Source organism: Eumetopias jubatus, unplaced genomic scaffold (assembly GCF_037043125.1).
Source record: "Eumetopias jubatus isolate StellerSeaLion01/CBP00866 unplaced genomic scaffold, mEumJub1_p1.0 scaffold_1, whole genome shotgun sequence".
In the NCBI taxonomy this organism is placed as follows: domain Eukaryota; kingdom Metazoa; phylum Chordata; class Mammalia; order Carnivora; family Otariidae; genus Eumetopias; species Eumetopias jubatus.
In genome coordinates, this window is record NW_028274807.1 from 145,680,672 (window position 1) to 145,697,938 (window position 17,267).

At 45.7% G+C, this 17,267-nt stretch overlaps 2 protein-coding genes across 3 annotated transcripts in view; one reads left to right on the forward strand and one right to left on the reverse strand.

Moving 5' to 3' along the window:
• Positions 1-2,166: 2,166 nt before the first annotated feature.
• Positions 2,167-16,336, reverse strand: SS18L2 (SS18 like 2). The gene is made up of 4 exons (XM_088026530.1): positions 16,211-16,336; positions 10,058-13,573; positions 9,719-9,795; positions 2,167-5,967 (listed from the first exon to the last, which is right to left on the reverse strand). Exons 2-4 carry the CDS (start codon positions 10,124-10,126, stop codon positions 5,880-5,882), a joined length of 234 nt encoding a protein of 77 aa, XP_087882656.1. The 5' UTR covers positions 10,127-13,573; positions 16,211-16,336; the 3' UTR covers positions 2,167-5,879.
• Positions 15,876-17,267, forward strand: part of SEC22C (SEC22 homolog C, vesicle trafficking protein) — a 30,596-nt gene continuing 29,204 nt past the window's right edge. Inside the window, exon 1 of one of the 2 annotated variants that reach the window (XM_028107000.2) lies at positions 15,876-15,994. The gene's annotated coding sequence lies outside the window, so the exon portion shown is untranslated. Of the gene's footprint in view, positions 15,995-16,211; positions 16,345-17,267 lie in introns of those variants that run through there. The other variant, XM_028107001.2, reaches the window with a different exon arrangement.

Here is a 17,267-nt window from a genome sequence, read left to right on the forward strand (position 1 = left end):
AAACTTTTTTTTTTAAAGCCTGATTTTTCTCAGGACAGCTTTAAAGTCTTTTAAATCGTTTCATATCTGGTCAAGTCGAGATTTTTAAGAACCTCATTTTTTAATTTGTAATAAAAGTTTACAACTTGGGCGCCTGGGTGGCTCAGTCATTAAGTGTCTGCCTTCGGCTTGGGTCATGATCCCAGGGTCCTGGGATCGAGTCCCGCATCGGGCTCCCTGCTCTGAGGGGAGCCTGCTTCTCCCTCTCCCACTCCCCCTGCTTGTGTTCCTGCTCTCGCTGTCTCTCTCTCTGTCAAATAAATAAAATCTTTAAAAAAAAAAAAGTTTACAACTTGATTTTTTCAAAAAAGTCAACAAACGGCAAGCACCCATTAATAAAGGTCTTAAATAATTTAAAAAAAAAAGTCACCTTAACTGTGGATACTGCACCCACCTTTTGGCCTTTTAGGCAAGTGGCTTTTTTCCCACTACCTTGCTTTAAAAGTATGACTACATATTCACAAATGTCTAATCCTTCATTGTCTTCAGTTGGGAGCTTGTATGCCATCAAATTCATATGCAAGACTCACTATAACAAGCACTTCTTGTCAGGCAGGTTCCTTACTCTATATTGATCAACTTGTTCTCTGATTTCAAACTATAAATTCTGCTGAGTCCTTGGCTCTTATGCTTTTTCTAGACACTAGTTTTTGTTAGTAGATTGGGTTTTGGTAAAAATTTTTCATCTGCTGTGGTACTAATGGAAGCTACATTTGCTCAGCCAGTCCATCTGGGTCTACCCACCCAGGGTGTGGTATCTTGGTTGTTTCCCTCAGAAGAAGACTCTGACAATGGTTTGAGTGTAAGTTGCTTATTTGAGAAGTGGCCCTAGGAAACTCCATCTAGAGGGTGGAGAAGTGAACAAGGAAGATAGGCAGTAAAGTGTGTGCTATTAAGCCAGCTACCGTAGTGGTGATTAGAGCTTAACCCTGATGGGGAACTCTGGCAACCAGTACAGAAGAAGAAACATCTTGGAATTGTCCCTATGGAGGGGTGAGGGAGCTGGGATGTTCAATTAGAGTCATTAGTTGAGAGCTGTTCCCAGCATGGTAATCCCCAGGTTCTTCTGGTCGGCTATGCCTGGGCAAGGCCGACTTCCTGTTTTAGAAAAAAGTCCTCAGGATAGAGATATGGATATGGACTGTTGGGAGTCAGTTGCAACACAGTTAAAGGAGTACAGTTCAAGGAATGAGTGTGGGATGCTGAAAGCTTCTGCTGCAACTGGCAATTTTTTGTTTGCAGTCAAAAGAGTGCTCAGGAATTGAGAAGCATAGACTTTTTCTATGATATATAAGAAGCATTTGATAATTTCCACTTGGAATCCCTGAAGCTTCAATATCTCAGGACAATTTCTCAGCATCCTCGATCCTGCATAGTGCCCTGGTCCATGCCTGGGTGTGGGTCTCTTTTGTCTTGCCAGGCTTATTAGGAGCTCCCTGAAAGCAGGGCCCAGTGACCCTTCTCCTCTATTTTCCTCACTGTAGAGCCCAACACAAGGCCTGGTCAACTGAGAACTCATGTTATAATTGAGTTGATAACCACATAGGTGAACACTGCTCTAAAATGGACTCGAGAGAGAGAAAAAAACCCGGTTGGAATGAAAGGTCTTTGCATAGCTCTTGTTTCTGCCTGCACTGCTAGGTCCCTTGATGGTCACGTGTCAGGTTCCTTGTTATTCATCTCTCAGCTGCAGTGTTACCTCCTTGGGTCATTCCTTATTCCATAATTTAAAGTAGCCACCCAGACACTCTCCAGCACATGACCCTGTTGTAAGTCTCTTTACAGCCACTCATTACCATGTGAAGCTTTCCTTGATTGTTTATATTTTATTGCCTGTCTCCCCCATAAATACGGGTTATTTATACTGTGTGGTCTTCTTATATAAGAATAAAGTTTCCACGAGAGTCTGACTTCCTCACTGCAGTACCTTCAGCGCATACTAGTGGATCAGTAAATAGTTTTTGAATGAATGAGTTTATCACAAACAGAAACGAAAACAACCTCCCTTTGAACCCTAGACTCTTATTTAAAAAATTTAGGAAGGAAAGAAAGGTTCCCAGTGACTGAACAGAACATCTAGATTCCAGAGGAATCTGTAGGATTTTCATTGGGAAAAGAGGTAACAGATAACTTCTTAAAATTGCTTTTATTAAAATGGAATCAAAACCATATTACGTGTGAGGTAGAGTAACAATAAAATGAAGATACTACGTACCCAGCTTAAGAAATATACTCAGGATCACCTTTAGTAACGGAAGTTTATTACAGAGGTTCAAGAGCATATGAGATAGCACTGAACATCCTTTCCTCCCTAGCCATATTGTGACTTGGGGTCCCCAAAAGTCAGACTTGGATGTCAAAAAGCCTCACGAGGAAGTGGAAAAATAGCTTCACATCTTGTGGAATAAACCCGACCTCAAATTATCTGCTCTGTTTTAGCTGCCATATCCTCACCTCAGGAGAATGTGGTAATGACAAAAGTCAGTCACCACAGTTGCAAATCCTGGGAAGCAGGCTTGGAAACCCCAGAGAAAGGCTCAGGCCCTATGTAGGCTGTTCAGAGATCAGCTTGACCCTGAGAGTTGGAAAAGGGCAGACAGGCTGAGTAGAGGATTAATCTTGAAGTAGGAGGTCCTCTGAGAAGAGAGAGTGGCTAATACATTCTGGCCAGGTTTGGTCTTTACCTTTTTAAATCACCTTTCACAACTATATTGATTTCTGGGTCCTTTAAGAGGGATGGCAGATACTTGTGCTTCAGGTGGTCTCTGAAGCAGACAGGTAGAGGTAAGCTGGGGGACACATATGATGACAGCTAAGTGGCCTGCCGCAGCTTCTCCAGTGTATCTCCCCAGAAAAGGGCCCTTTGGAGAGTAGGATAAACTGTGGCTTAAATAGCCTTGGCCATTTCCAGAGGCTTGTGATTTGCCCTGCTTCAGTCCTCTATACATGGACTGAAATACCTTCCAAGAGACAAAGGGTGGGAAACAGCAGGTCACAAACTCCTTCCCCCTGAGGGAGAACTGAACTTTTGTCTTCAAGGCTATTGCCTCTCCTACACGTTCCTACTATAGGCCCTACTGGCTTGCTCAGAGCCCACACACTGGAACCTCTGATGCTCTGTCACAGACCCTCGCCTACCTTGCCAGCAGTGGACAGTTCCTACAAGGTCAGACTCACCTTGTGCTGGCAGAAGCCCCCCTCAGGGGCTGCCATGCAGCTTTTTATTTTCTTCCTCCTCTGACATCTAGGACTTGGCTGCAAAGGCTGCTTGTTAGTCCAGGGGACTGAACTCCCCTGTAGGGAACCCCAACTCAGGCGGACACTTCTGGGGCATTTGTATGCTTTTGAGATCATCCCCCTACCGCCCGATTGAGTCCTTATTGCCTATAGGAGTAACCTTGGTAACACACACATTTAGTGGCTTTTCCTTCTTCCCTGTCTCACTCTCCTCATGGCCTTATTCCTGCTTCCTGAGATCATCCCCCAAATAAACTATCTGCACCCAAGGCCTTGCCTCAGGCTTGTTGAGACGAGACCTAAATTGAAACATCAGCTGATGCTCTCATCCCAGCTCAGGCCAAGACATATGTAAACAAGTCAAGGTGCCTAGTAAAGGGAGACAGCTGCCATCCAACTCCAGCTGATGGTTGCCATGTGGACCTGCAGGTCCAGCATTGCTAGAAATCCAGGCTATAATGGGAAATCCTCTCTAAATGTTAGGAACTAATTCAAAACAAAAACATTGCATAGTGCCCACCATATCTGCTGACCAGGTCAGGCCCATGAGCAGCCCACTTGGCCTAGTATATGGGCATCAACCCCATGAACAGTGGGGGGAGGAAGAGTCCATTAATGGGCTAGGACCCTAAGGATGGAAAAATGGGTGAGGGAGCAAAGAACAGGCTTCTTCCCAGGCTTGAGAAGGGCCTGAAAAGGCCAGAGCCATCAGATAACACATCAGAGCACACATTAACATACATTACTTCGTGCCCAGCTCTCAACCACAGTATCTCAATCTCACAACCTCAGGTGGCAGATACTACTTTCATTATCCTCATTTAATAGGTGAAACAAGAGCTCTCAAAGACTGCAATTGAGCTGGGATTCAAAATGAGGTCTCTCTTCACTATTTACACATTTAGTCTCTCTGGGTTGCAACCCTTGATTCCTACAAAAGGAGCCAGGCATCGGAGGTTCTAATTTTGGGTTCACTTAGGAAAATCTCCTTGCCTCATTTTACATTTAAGTCTCAAAGAAGGAAAGTTCTTTATCGAACAAAGCTAATAAAGGCAGAAGGGATGATAAAATAGGAAATCACCAGTATGCTTTCCCTAATGAAATAATAGATCAAAACTAGGCAGGTCATAATTTAAGCAAAAGGCTATCAGGCACCTGATTAATAAATCAAATCAGGTCATTCCTGATGTGATGCAAAAGCAAGTACCTCTTACCTGCTATGATGTATACTTGCCAAAAATATTAGAATCGGAGTCTGACTGAGCCTCTAGATCTACCAGTTTATAGGAAAAGTGGGCACTAGTGGGACATATTTAATGACACCATAGGGATACAACTAGGTGAATACAGAATATGAGAAATTTTAGGGCAAATGACCTAGTCTTTCGAAACAAATGGCAAAGAAGAAGGGGAACTGCTAAGTATTTTCACAGAGACTTAACGGACATCAACACAATGAAGTGTATGAATCTTGTTTGGATCCTGAGTTAGAGAAATCAACAAAAAGACATTCTGTGATAATTGATGGGGCTCAGGACATGCTACTCCAAACTATGGCACGTTGGCTTATTGAATATTTCAAGTGGAAGAAACTGAGAAATGGCAGATGCTGGAAGCACTTTCTGACCTCCCATGAAGCAGATCATAAGACCCTCATGTGAGAGGTGCCCTCCCTATACTCAGAAGAAAGGAGCATTCTTATCTCTTAAAATGGAGCAACACTGAGAATTTGAACGAAAAGACCATGTTAAGTTTCCCCAATTTACTACACTTTGTTCATATCCTTCTGTCTCAGTTTTCCACTTTTCGTCTGATCTCATATAAAAATACTCAGGTTTAACTGTTTCTTTGGGTCTTCATTTCTTTATGAAGGCCTCCCATGTCACATAAAACTTTCTTTTGTTAATCTGTCTTTTGGTATAGAGCCCCAGCCAAGAACCTTAAAAAGACAGGAGGAAGAAGGTATTTTAAAAAAGTATTTGAAAAGATATTAGTAGATGATATTAAGTAGTAATTAAGAATTACTATTGATTTTGTTACCAATGATAATGGTGTTGTTACATATATTTTTAACTTCTTACAGTTTTTCCGGAAAACCAAATGGAACACTTATCTTATGAAAATCTCTATACCTCAATATGAATGTTCTGTGGAAAGGCAAGCTTTATTTCAAAGCAGCCTGAAAACAATGGTTAGGTCCACCACTACAACTGACAGGGGGGAGCACACAGTTACACATCCACTTGGCAGCGCCTCAGTTAGGAGTCTCGTCAATTGTTATTGCTTGCCCACCACCTAATCAGTTTCATCTTCATGTTGAAACTGAAAAGGTAGAATTGAAGATGCCCATGATATCTCTGTTATCCAAACATGCCCATTTCAGGAAAGAGAACATCTGGAGTCAACTTAATCTGCTTAATTATTAAAATAAATATTTACACTGAGAATACAGTTCATTAGTAGCTTTCTTCACATTTTCACATTTTTAAAAGAGGCACAAGGGTTCATCCGTGTTTTAAGCAGTTGAGTTGGTAAAGATCCTGTCTTTACTTCATAGGACATGGATTATCCTCAGTTACTCCTCATGACAGACAACTGAAAGATTATTCCATTGCTTTTGAAGCACTGGTTGGGTTGGCATCTGCGATGGTAGCCAAATAAATGAGATTTCTGTGTAACACATGCTGGTATCTATGGGTGGAAAAGGCAAAAATCAGAGGCTTTGTTTTGCTGAACATGAACAAAAGACTGGGAAGGAATTTACCCACTCTACTGGAATGGCTCATCTATTGATTGGATGATTCAACATCATCAACCTCCTTGATTAACACCAATGAAAATATATCTAGAATCTATCTGTTCTCACTTATCACTTTCATAGCTACCTCTCTGGGTCAAGCCACTATCCTTGCGTACGCTGTTGTATTGGACCAGTCTCCTAACTGGTCTCCCTGCTTTACCTTTGCACTCCTACTCTATTCCCCACATAGCAACCCAAGTGATTATTGTACAGTTTAAGTCAAGACTTGCCATACCTCTGATTAAAACCCTCCAAAGGCTCCTCTCTCATTCTGAGTAAAGCTGAACCCTTCTAGCCCTTCTGGTGGCCTACAAGGCTCTACACGATTGGGGCCGCTAGTTATCTCTCTGACCTCAGCTCCTACCACTTTCCCTTCACTCTCTGAGTTCTGGCTGCAGTGTCCTCTTTGCTGTGACTTGAAGATAACCAGTGTGCTCTAGCCTAGGGGGCTCTTCCACCTGATGCTGTCTCTGCCGTACATATTTATGTAGCTGGCTCCCTCACCTCTGGTGAGGACATCTGAGTAGATGTCCCACCAGAGATACCCTCTGTAAAACAGCACCCCTTCCTGCCAATTAACCTGCTTTATTCTTACTCAAAGCACTTATTAGTATGTGCCTAATTGTATGATTTCCTCCCTCTAGATTCATAAAAGCAGAGCTGGTACCTGATTTGATAAAAAGCAGAGCTGGTTTTGGTACTGATTCCCCAGTAGCTGAAACAGTGTCTGGTACTCAGTAGTAGTTACAAAATATTTGTGGAACAAAGTTAAAGAAGGAACAAGGCACTTCTATGGTATCAGTATGAGCTTACGATAGTAGTGATTCTCAATCAGGGGGTAAAATTCTCTACCTAGGAAGGCAAATCAGACTGGGGGTGGGGGTGGGGAGGCAGGAAGCATGGCCCATGCAATGTAAAAAAGCCCACCCGGAAATTTTGGTAACTTTCTTACCCATAGGTTGAGAATCACTACACCAAAAGGAATGTTTTGCAACTGTTTTCCATATAGAAAAATGAGAGTTTACTATAAACTGCAAAAAAACAAATTACCAGATGCCAGAACCAAATGTAAAGACTTACCCAAAGATGGATATCTCTACTATTTCATTGACCTGTTCAGTGAGGAACTATAGGTGATTTTTTCTGGGAGATGGGAAAAGGATGGTTTTCTTAAAGATGTCTTCAGTAAGAATGAAATAATGTATTTTTCTATAATAAATGGAGGATAATTCCTGGACTACATTTAGAAAAGAGACCATTTTCAAGATACGTTCATTAGATTACTCCTTTCTGCCCATGGACACCACCGAGTAAGCATCATTAAAGTCTCCCCGCCCACCGCCGTCATGTCTAAGTCAGAGTCTCCCAAAGAGCCTGAACAGCTGCAGAAGCTCTTCATCGGAGGTTTGAGCTTTGAAACAACCAATGAGAGTCTGAGGAGCCATTTTGAGCAATGGGGAACGCTTACGGACTGCGTGGTAATTAGAGATCCAAACACCAAGCGCTCCAGAGGCTTTGGGTTTGTCATGTATGCCACTGTGGAGGAGGTGGATGCAGCCATGAACGCAAGGCCACACAAGGTGGATGGAAGAGTTGTGGAACCAAAGAGGGCTGTCTCAAGAGAAGATTCTCAAAGACCTGGTGCCCACTTAACTGTGAAAAAGATTTTTGTTGGTGGCATTAAAGAAGACACTGAAGAACATCATCTAAGAGATTATTTTGAACAGTATGGGAAAATTGAAGTGATCAAGATGACAGACTGAGGCAGTGGCAAAAAGAGAGGTTTTGCTTTTGTAACATTTGATGACCATGACTCTGTAGACAAGATGGTCATTCAAAACTACCATACTGTGAATGGCCACAGCTGTGAAGTAAGGAGAGCCCTCTCTAAGCAAGAGATGGCTAGTGCTTCATCCAGCCAAAGAGGTCGAAGTGGTTCTGGAAACTTTGGTGGTGGTCGTGGAGGTGGTTTTGGTGGGAATGACAACTTTGGTCGTGGAGGGAACTTCAGTGGTCGAGGTGGCTCTGGTGGCAGTCGAGGTGGTGGTGGATATGGTGGCCGTGGGGATGACTATAACGGACTTGGTAATGATGGAAGCAACTTTGGAGGTGGCGGAAGCTATAATGATTTTGGCAATTACAACAATCAATCCTCAAATTTTGGACCCATGAAAGGAGGAAATTTTGGAGGCAGAAGCTCTGGCCCCTAGGGTGGTAGAGGCCAAAACTTTGCCAAACCACGAAACCAAGGTGGCTATGGTGGTTCCAGCAGCAGCAGTAGCTAGGGCAGTGGCAGAAGGTTTTAATTACTGCCAGGAAACAAAGCTTAGCAGAAGAGGAGAGCCAGAGAAGTGACAGGGAAGCTACAGGTTACAACAGATTTGTGAACTCAGCCAAGCACAGTGGTGGCAGGGCCTAGCTGCTACAAAGAAGACATGTTTTAGACAATACTCATGTGTATGGGCAAAAAACTCGAGGACTGTATTTGTGACTAATTGTAAAACAGGTTATTTTAGTTTCTGTTCTATGGAAAGTGTAAAGCATTCCAACAAAGGGTTTTAATGTAGATTTTTTTTTTTTTTTGCACCCATGCTGTTGATTGCTAAATGTAATAGTCTGATCATGATGCCAAATAAATGTGTTTTTTTTTAAATGTGCTGTGTAAAGTTAGTCTACTCTGAAGCCATCTTGGTATACTACCCCAACAGTGTGAAGTTAGAATTATTCAGGGTGATGCCAGGTTCCATTCAAAATTGATTTGCAACCTGCTTGGGCACAGAAGCCATTGTCTCCACAAACCTTGGTGTAGTTGAACCGACAGTTAATGTGTTGTGACCTGGAGTTCACCATTAAAAGGGTCACCCAAGCAAAGTCCTGGAGTTTATTTGGTTATTAATACGATTGTTGGCACATCCTATGCAATATATCTAAATTGAATTATGGTATCAGATAAAATTACAGATGGGATTAAAGCTTGTGTATCATCCATTATCATATGTAATCAATAAATGATTTAATATTCTCTTAAAAAAGAGACTATTTTCTTTAATTTTGGAATATAGCTAGAGAGCACATTCATTACTGTGCAGAAGTTGCCTTTGGCCTAACTTGTAAGTCTTATTGGTCCCTCCCTGCGTGCATTACAGACTGACTGCAAGTTAGAAAATGAAGGGGGCGGGGCGCTCAGCTCAGGTCTTGATCTCAGGGTGGTGAATTCAAGACCCGCGTTGGGCTCCATGCTGGGCGTGGAGCCTACTTTAAAAAAAAAAGGAACTTAGCAGTCAAATGGTCAGACGCCCCTCAGAAAAAGGATAAACTGGGGATCCATGAGGGGAAAGGGGCCAGAGCTCACATCTCCTGAGACTAGTTTTTCATGTGCTCCTTTCCCCATCCCTGTTGTCATCAGCTGACCTGTCTACGTGAAGGAGGTCTGCAATGAACATTATTCAAATTTTGAAGAGGGTGCCACGTCTGACTCCAGCCTTCACAATGTGCTGTCTGTGTAGTCCTGGGCAGGTAAGCAACCTCTCTGAGAATCATCGGCGATCAGTTATCCAAGACTCCTAGTTCAGGACAGCTGCTGTATCACCATACTGGTTTCACTCTACACTCAGAAGTCGGGGGGGTGGAGCGGGTACTTACTGGACGCACTCATTCGCCCGGCCTTTGTTCTGATACTCCACAATACAGCGGATGAGCTGGTCATTCTCCTCCAAGAGCTGAAAGACCAGAGAAAGGGTCAGTGCAGCGCCTTATCCGGACGGCCGGGAACACTGCCCACCAACTCTCTCCAATGCCGGGCTGTCCTGCCTCGGTGCCTTTGCCAACTTTGTTCCCATCTCACTCCATACCCTTGCAAGTCATGCCCCTACGCACACCACAAGCCTCAGTTGGGATGCCGCTCATTCCAGGAAGCTTCCCGCACCCGCAGCCCTTGGGATCTCAACTAAGGAACGTCTCTCGGCCCGAGTTAGCGCTCACCCGCTGGATCGTCTCCTGATTGACTTCCGCCTTGCCTTTCAGCCAGTCCGGTACGAAGGCCACCGACATCCCGGAAAGCCAGGTTGGGCCCCGGCCTCAGGCCCTGCGGATCCCCGCGCCCCTACATCGGAGCCAACCAGCAGCTCTGACGTACTACGGCCGCCGCAGGGACCTAAGATAGGTGGGGCTCACGCTCTCGACGTTGATTGGGTCCTCCCGTTGACTGGGAACAGGCGGAACGTCATTTGTGATTGGGCGCGCAAGACCGATGCTCAGGGCGCCGGCCTCGGCCCCGCCCCTGGGGGGCGGAGCTGTTTGCCCCTCCTCTGCATTTGCGCAGTCTGAAGGCTAGCCTCGGGGGCGGGGCCGCGCGCCGGCTCCTCACCTGTCAGGCAGCGTGTCCTGTCTGTCTGTGGGAGTACCTTGCCCAGGGTCACACGGGAATCGTGGCCGGAACCCAGATTCCTGGCTCCAAGTCTACTCCTCCTCCTCTTTCGACATCACTCTGGTGCATCCAGATCTGCGTCTGGAGCGTGAACCCTAGCCTTTGCCTTCAGCCAAGCCAAACCCTGCAGGGCCTAGGAAAACACTGGTGTTTGCGTCACTCTTGGCTGAGGGAGAAATTTTCACATATGCCTATTTTTCCTTTGGGTGGTAATAATGCTTATTAGGCTTACAACCCTAAAAAACACTATTATTTTCTCCATTTTACAGGTGAGAAAACAGGTTGAAGTCACCTGCCTAAGATCTCACAGCTACCAAGGGCAAAGTGGCTATCTGTCCACAGGCAGTATGTCTTTATTTATTTATTTATTTTAGATTTTATTTATTTATTTATTTGACAGAGAGCGAGAACAGGAACACAAGCAGGGGGAGTGGGAGAGGGAGAAGCAGGCTTCCCATGGAGCAGGGAGCCCGATGTGGGGCTCGATCCCAGGACCCTGGGATCATGACCTGAGCCGAAGGCAGACGCTCCACGACTGAGCCACCCAGGCGCCCTGGCAGTATGGCTTTAGAACCCTTGTTCTTAACTACTACCCCATACTGCCCATGCACCATACTGCAGAGGTGGTTTGGTGCATGATAAAAGAAGGAAGCTGGGCCCACCCACCTGGACCACATATACTGCTGGCAACCCTGAAACTCAGAAGTGGTTGTCTTCTCTCTTGTTCAGCCCATCCATTGTGGACATGGGGACAAGGCTGGTTTTCCCTGCAACGCAGAGTGAGCAGCAGCCGCATCATTTAGGAGGAAGATCTTGGAAGCCTTTACTCAAAAGGGGTCTGGGGCAATTCTGCCTCATAGAGCTTCATTTCCCTGAGCAGGCTCATCTGCTTTTGCTGGGCTCTCCCTCCACAGTCCCCTTATTCAACCCTGAGAGGAGGCAGCTTTCATCCCATTTCACGGAGGGATAAACCCAGTGAGAAAAGTGGGGCAACATACCTTCAGGGCTTCCTGGTTCCCAGCCTGTACTATTAACCACACACTGGGCTCCCTCCCCAGGCAAAGTCCCCAGAGGTTCTGCAGAAAACAGAGTGGGCAGAGAAGGAACCATCAGGAGAAGAGTGCAGGCCTTGCTTTGTCCTGTGCAGCTCTATTGTTTAGACAAATGGCGAATGACAATAACAGAGATGGTGTTATGCTGGGACAGGTGCAGGGAACCAACCTGGTCCAGCATAGAGAGAAAGCCCTCCAGGAGAGCAGATGTTTCAGTATGAAGAGGAAGTTACCCAGGTGACAGGTATCCAGAGCCTGGACTCTCCCCTAGGAAAAATCAGAGCCATAGATGTTTTCAGGCAAAAGAGAAATGAAGTCAGAGATGCATTTTAGAGTGTTCCTGGCTATAATATGGTGAAAGGTAGGGCAGCCAGACAAGAAGAAGAAGAAAGGGCGCCTGGGTGGCTCAGTTGGTTAAGCGACTGCCTTTGGCTCAGGTCATGATCCTGGAGTCCTGGGATCGAGTCCCACATCGGGACCCCTGCTCAGCAGGGATCCTAAATGATCCCTCTGACCCTCTTCCCTCTTGTGCTCTTTAATATTTTAAAATCTTTAAAATTTTAAAATCTTTAAAAAAAAATCTTTAAAAAAACAAAAACAAAAACATGGAGAGGGCTACTTGCTGCAGGTATGCTGGCCAGAAATGGTAAGAGCAGTGAAAAAAGAAATCTGTGCATTTGAAAGACATTAGGAATAGACTTGGCAGGCCTTAATGAATTAATGGGTGGGGGGAGAGGAGTAATTAGGGATGACTTCTGGTGTCCTGGCTTAGGCAACTGAGAGACTGGTGATGCCATTTATGAAGACAGGGAATAGTGAAGGAGAAACTGACTGGAAGTAAGAATGATAAAGTCAGCCGTGGACATGTGCATGCAAGGTGATGTCAAACGGACATGTTGAAGTTTGTGGCTATTTGGGTCTGGAGCTCAGGGTCAAGGGCTGGTTTGGTAACCTAAGCTTTGAGAAGCATCTCTTGTGGAAACTGACTGGAACCTCGCAGTGGATAAGGCCTGCCCAAGGAGAGTGAGTTGGTTTCTCTCATGGCTAAGGAAAAGAAAGTACAAAGCAGAATGGGGGGTGGGGAGACTAGAGATATAAGAGGAAGTCCAGGAGAGGGGGGCAGTCATATAAGAAATAAGAGAAAGCTAGATAGGACAGCAGATACAAAGGCTGTTGAAAGGTCAATCTAGGTAGAGAATAGATCTTTGATGTCCTTAATGAAGGAAATTTCAGTGATGTGTCGAGGCAGCAGTGAGAATTGCCAGGGACAGTGAAATACAGGAAAGGTGAAGCAAACGGAACCTTTAGAGCAGGCCACTTTCCCCAAGAAGTTTGGCTGTAAACGGGGAAAGGGAATGAAGGTGGTAGTTAGAGGGACAGAAGTTGGTGGGAGCTGAAGCCTATCACTTTAACGGTTGCTCTTTCCTCAGTGAAGGAGGCACGTCGGAGAGCGAGGGGAATGTTGAAGAGTGGAAGATCTGGGGAGCATGAGGGAGATTTTTAGGTTGGTGTTAGGGAGAATTGGAGAGAGGCAAACATAGGACTGCTGGACTGTGTTGAGGACCTGGTGGAGGCGGGCAATGTACATACATAGCACTGATCTGTGTGGTTTTGAGATTTTTTTCCAGCAAGACTTATAGCTCAGGAACAGATTTAGAGAAGCCAGAAGGTTGGATTTTTTTTTTCCCCCAGAGTTGGAGTGCTGCCAGGCAGGTGTGACAGAAGAATAACCACACAATGGAGGTAAGCATATTGGGAAGAAGGTGATGGAAGTGATAGACCTTGGACTTTCAGCTGATGGGGAAGGAAATAAAGATTGGAGAGAGGTGATACACAGAACAAAGTAAAAGGCCAAGTGGACTGGAGATTTCTGCAGGCCAGAGAACAATGGGCAGACTTCTGAGAACAGCCCAGGGGCAGTCAGAGATCAGGTGTCTGCATTTACAACTTCGGACTTGGAGCTCTTCTGCGGTGATACAGGTCCAGGGTGTGACCTTGGAAGCAGAGGGATGAAGAAGCCTGGAAGAGAAACCCTCTGGAGTCAGAATGGCCAGTGATTAGAGAGGAGGGCTAGTACTTCAGACGCCACATCTCACCATCTCTAGCCCAGTCCACTGTGGTGCCTGAGCCACTCTAGCTGCACCAATCAGAAGGCACCAAGCCCTATTATAAAGCACTCACATTGCAGGTCCTGAGAGCCTGAGGCTCCACATTCAAAAGCTCTGGATTTTTGTGGGTCTGGCGCCAATTTTTCCTTCCCCATCCAAGCCAGAGCCTTGCTTTCATGACTTGTGGTGAGAAGAACCTATCTTCGTTCCCTTGTGAATGCACTTTGAGAAGGGAATCCTAGCCTCTTTCCTGGCCCATACACTGAAGGGGTTTCGATCTCCTTTATCAATCAAATCCCACTGATTTTATCCTTTGTGCCTTTTATGACCTAGCTTCATAATCATTCATCACACAGGCCAACCCTGACTCAGTGTGGGAGGGGACTACACAAGGGTGTGAATACCAGGAGGCAGGGATCCCTGGAGGTCGTTTTGGACTCTGTCATAACTCTCTTCTGTTTTCATTTTGTAATTTTTCTCTGGCTATGTAAAGCTTGCTTCAATTTCCACCCATGTGGTAATGACTTTCAAAAGTCTATGTCCAGCCCAGACCAGTACATGGAATGTATATTCATGTATACATTATATATTCAACTGCCTACATTGACATCCCAACCAGAAATCTCAAAGGTGCCTCTCATTCAGTTTGTCTAAGATGGAACTAGTGATCATTCTTCTTTCCAAAATCAGATCCTCTTCCAGTGTTCTTTATATCTATGAATCCCTCCACTAGCTACCCATTCACTCAAGGCTGAAGAGTGGCATTACACTTGAAGCTACTTTGTCACCCCTTCACATCCAAATCATCACCAAGTCTTGTTGATTTTGCTCCTATGAGTCTCTGAAGACTGCCCAGTTCTCTTCCTCCTCACCATGGCTCCAGTCCAAGCCCAAGCTCTAGCATTATCCTCTTAGGCCCAGATGGCCTCATTGGTTCCCAGCTGGTCCTGTCAGAACTTCCATGAGCCTTCTTCATTTTGATCTCAACTACAGTAGCCAAAGTGATTTTACAAAATGCAAGTTTGGTCAGTTTTCCACTGTCCTAAACTTTCTACCGTGGCCTACAGGATCCTACATGTCTTAGCTACAGGTCTGAGCTCTTCTCTCCAGTGGCTCTCACCCTACTCCTTACTCTCTAAACTCTGAGTTTTTTTCTTTCATGTCTTTTTTTTTTTGGTGGTAAAATATATATAACATTTACCATTTTAACCATTTTAATTTTTATTTATTTATTAAAGATTTTATTTTTATTTTTTTAAAGATTTTATTTATTTGAGAGAGAGCATGAATGGGAGGGAGGGGCAGAGGGAGAAGCAGACTCCCAGCTGGGCAGGGAGTCCAACCCTGGGCTCCTTTCCAGGACCCTGGGATCATGACCTGAGCTGAAAGCAGATGCTTAACTGACTGAGCCACCCAGGCGCTCCCATTTTAACCATTTTTAAATGTAACATTTAAAATTTTAAATGTGTGACATTTAAATTTTTATTTCTGTGACATTTAAAATTTTACATTGTTGTGCAGCCATCCCTACCATTTATTTTTCAGAACTTTCTCGTCTTCCCCAACTGAAATTCTGTGCCTCTTAAACCCTAGCTTCTCATGTACTACCCTGTTTCTTTTCATCCCTCCAAAGAGACATACTGCCTTCCTGTTCTTTATACATACTCTACCCTCTGTCCGAAACACTCTTCTTTCCCCCTTTGCCTAGTCAGCTACTAGTCAGCTGCTGTCACATTCTTAAGGAAGCCTCCTCGGACTCCCAAGTTCAGACCATAAGCTCCTGTAACTTCTCTGAAAAACCTTGTTCCTCTCTGAAGAGCACATATCTGTTTGTATTTGAACACATGTGTAATTGTTTAATTGTTTGATGATGTGTGCTCTCACTCTGCCCTTTCTTAACATAGTTTTTAGTTCAGGAGTTCCTCGTTGCGTCCCCAGTGCCTGGCATAGTGTCTGGCACACAGCAGGTGCTCACAATTTGTTGGACGAAAAATAAATAGACGAATTCTGCTTCCCTGCATTGGGCCATCCATGTGTGATAACTGTGAGCGCCTCCATCCCCAGACTGGGGTGTGTCCCTTCGGGGTCGGACTTTAGCACCACATCCAGGGTGGCAGGAGGCTGTGCTCTTTGGTTTGCCTATCTCGGGCTTCCCGCTCAGCGGCGCAGACACGGAACCCACAGCTGGGGCGTGTCGCGCAGTTACGCGGAACCTCCCTGCCTCCGCCCGTCAGTTATGTACTCTACCCCGGCAGGAATCGAGCTAAGACCGAGAAGTCTCCTGGCACTTCCGGACGTGGGAATTACAGGCTTGGACATCAAACCCACGCGGGTGAGGGCCAGGAGATGGGAAGAAAATTGGGAGGCGCGCGCGCCTCTGCCACACCCCCTTGGCATTTGGGTCGCAGCGCTTTAAGAACCCGCTCATTCAGGACTCCTCCGGGACCGGGCGGGGAAAGCGCTCCAGGATTGGTCGGTTCGGGTGCGGGGGTCGCTTAGCAGCAGCGAATGGGAAATTCAAGACTTGCGCATGCGTACCATCGCCTACCTGCGCCTGGGCCGCCAGTGACCTGGGCCGGGTCCGCCCGGTGGGCCGAGGTTGCAGAGGAGGCGGCGGGTGGTACGGCGGCGAGGCGGCGCGACGGGCGGGCGCCGACTCCCGGAGGCCGCCGTCGGGGCGAGGTGAGGGCTCGCGGGCGGAGGCGGGCGCCGCGGCCCGTTAGCCGAAAGCAGGCGGGGTCGGGTGTGGCGCAGGGCGGGCCAGGAGATGGAGGCGGCCCCGGGCCCGCCCCGCCCTCAGGCCCGGCTTAGCCCCTCCCAGCTTCGTGGGGCTTCCCGGAGTCATCTGTCCCCCTTTCTTCCCCCCGGCCGCTCTCCAGACTCGCGGAATAACCGAGGCGCGCGCCTGCAGGAACCCTAAGCTGACAGATGCGCGTCGAGCGCTGCTCCCAGTGGGAAGAGAAGGGGTGTGTCCAAATGAGAGAGGGGGCGTTCATTTCCTTGATTATCCACGAAGCCCCTGTCGAGTACTGTTTAATTTTGGTAGCATACTTTCCTTAGCCTGCCGAAATTATACGACTTGGGTTACCCAATACTGGGTGCATTGGACCAGCTTTTCCGAACATCAGGTGTAGGAGGTGATGGACATTTGTGTCCATGATAGGCTTACATTTAGACCTCCAGAGCCAGAAGGATAAAAGCACTCCGGGGAAAATTAGGTTTTTAGAAATCAGAGCCACAAAAGAATATTCTCAGTGGCGAAAAGTAATTGGTAAAATTTGTTACATGATCAGAACAAACAAACAAAAAAAAGCTCAGACTGATGGGTAAAATAATCTTAATTAAATTTTACAAAGGAGTTCATCCTGATAAAGGTAATTTTAGTAAAATTAAAATGTAAATAATTGGAAATGGATTAATATTAGTAAATAGAATTAAATTGATATCATAGAGTTTGCTCTTGAAAATACATTTTAGACAATACATTTTAGACAATGATTGTTATAGCTCTAAGTGTTAATGTTTACAACACAGAAGACATCTTGGAGTCAGAAAGTTTTATTCTTAGACGGAGCCTCAGAAACCAGCTGCATCCAAAAGGTGAT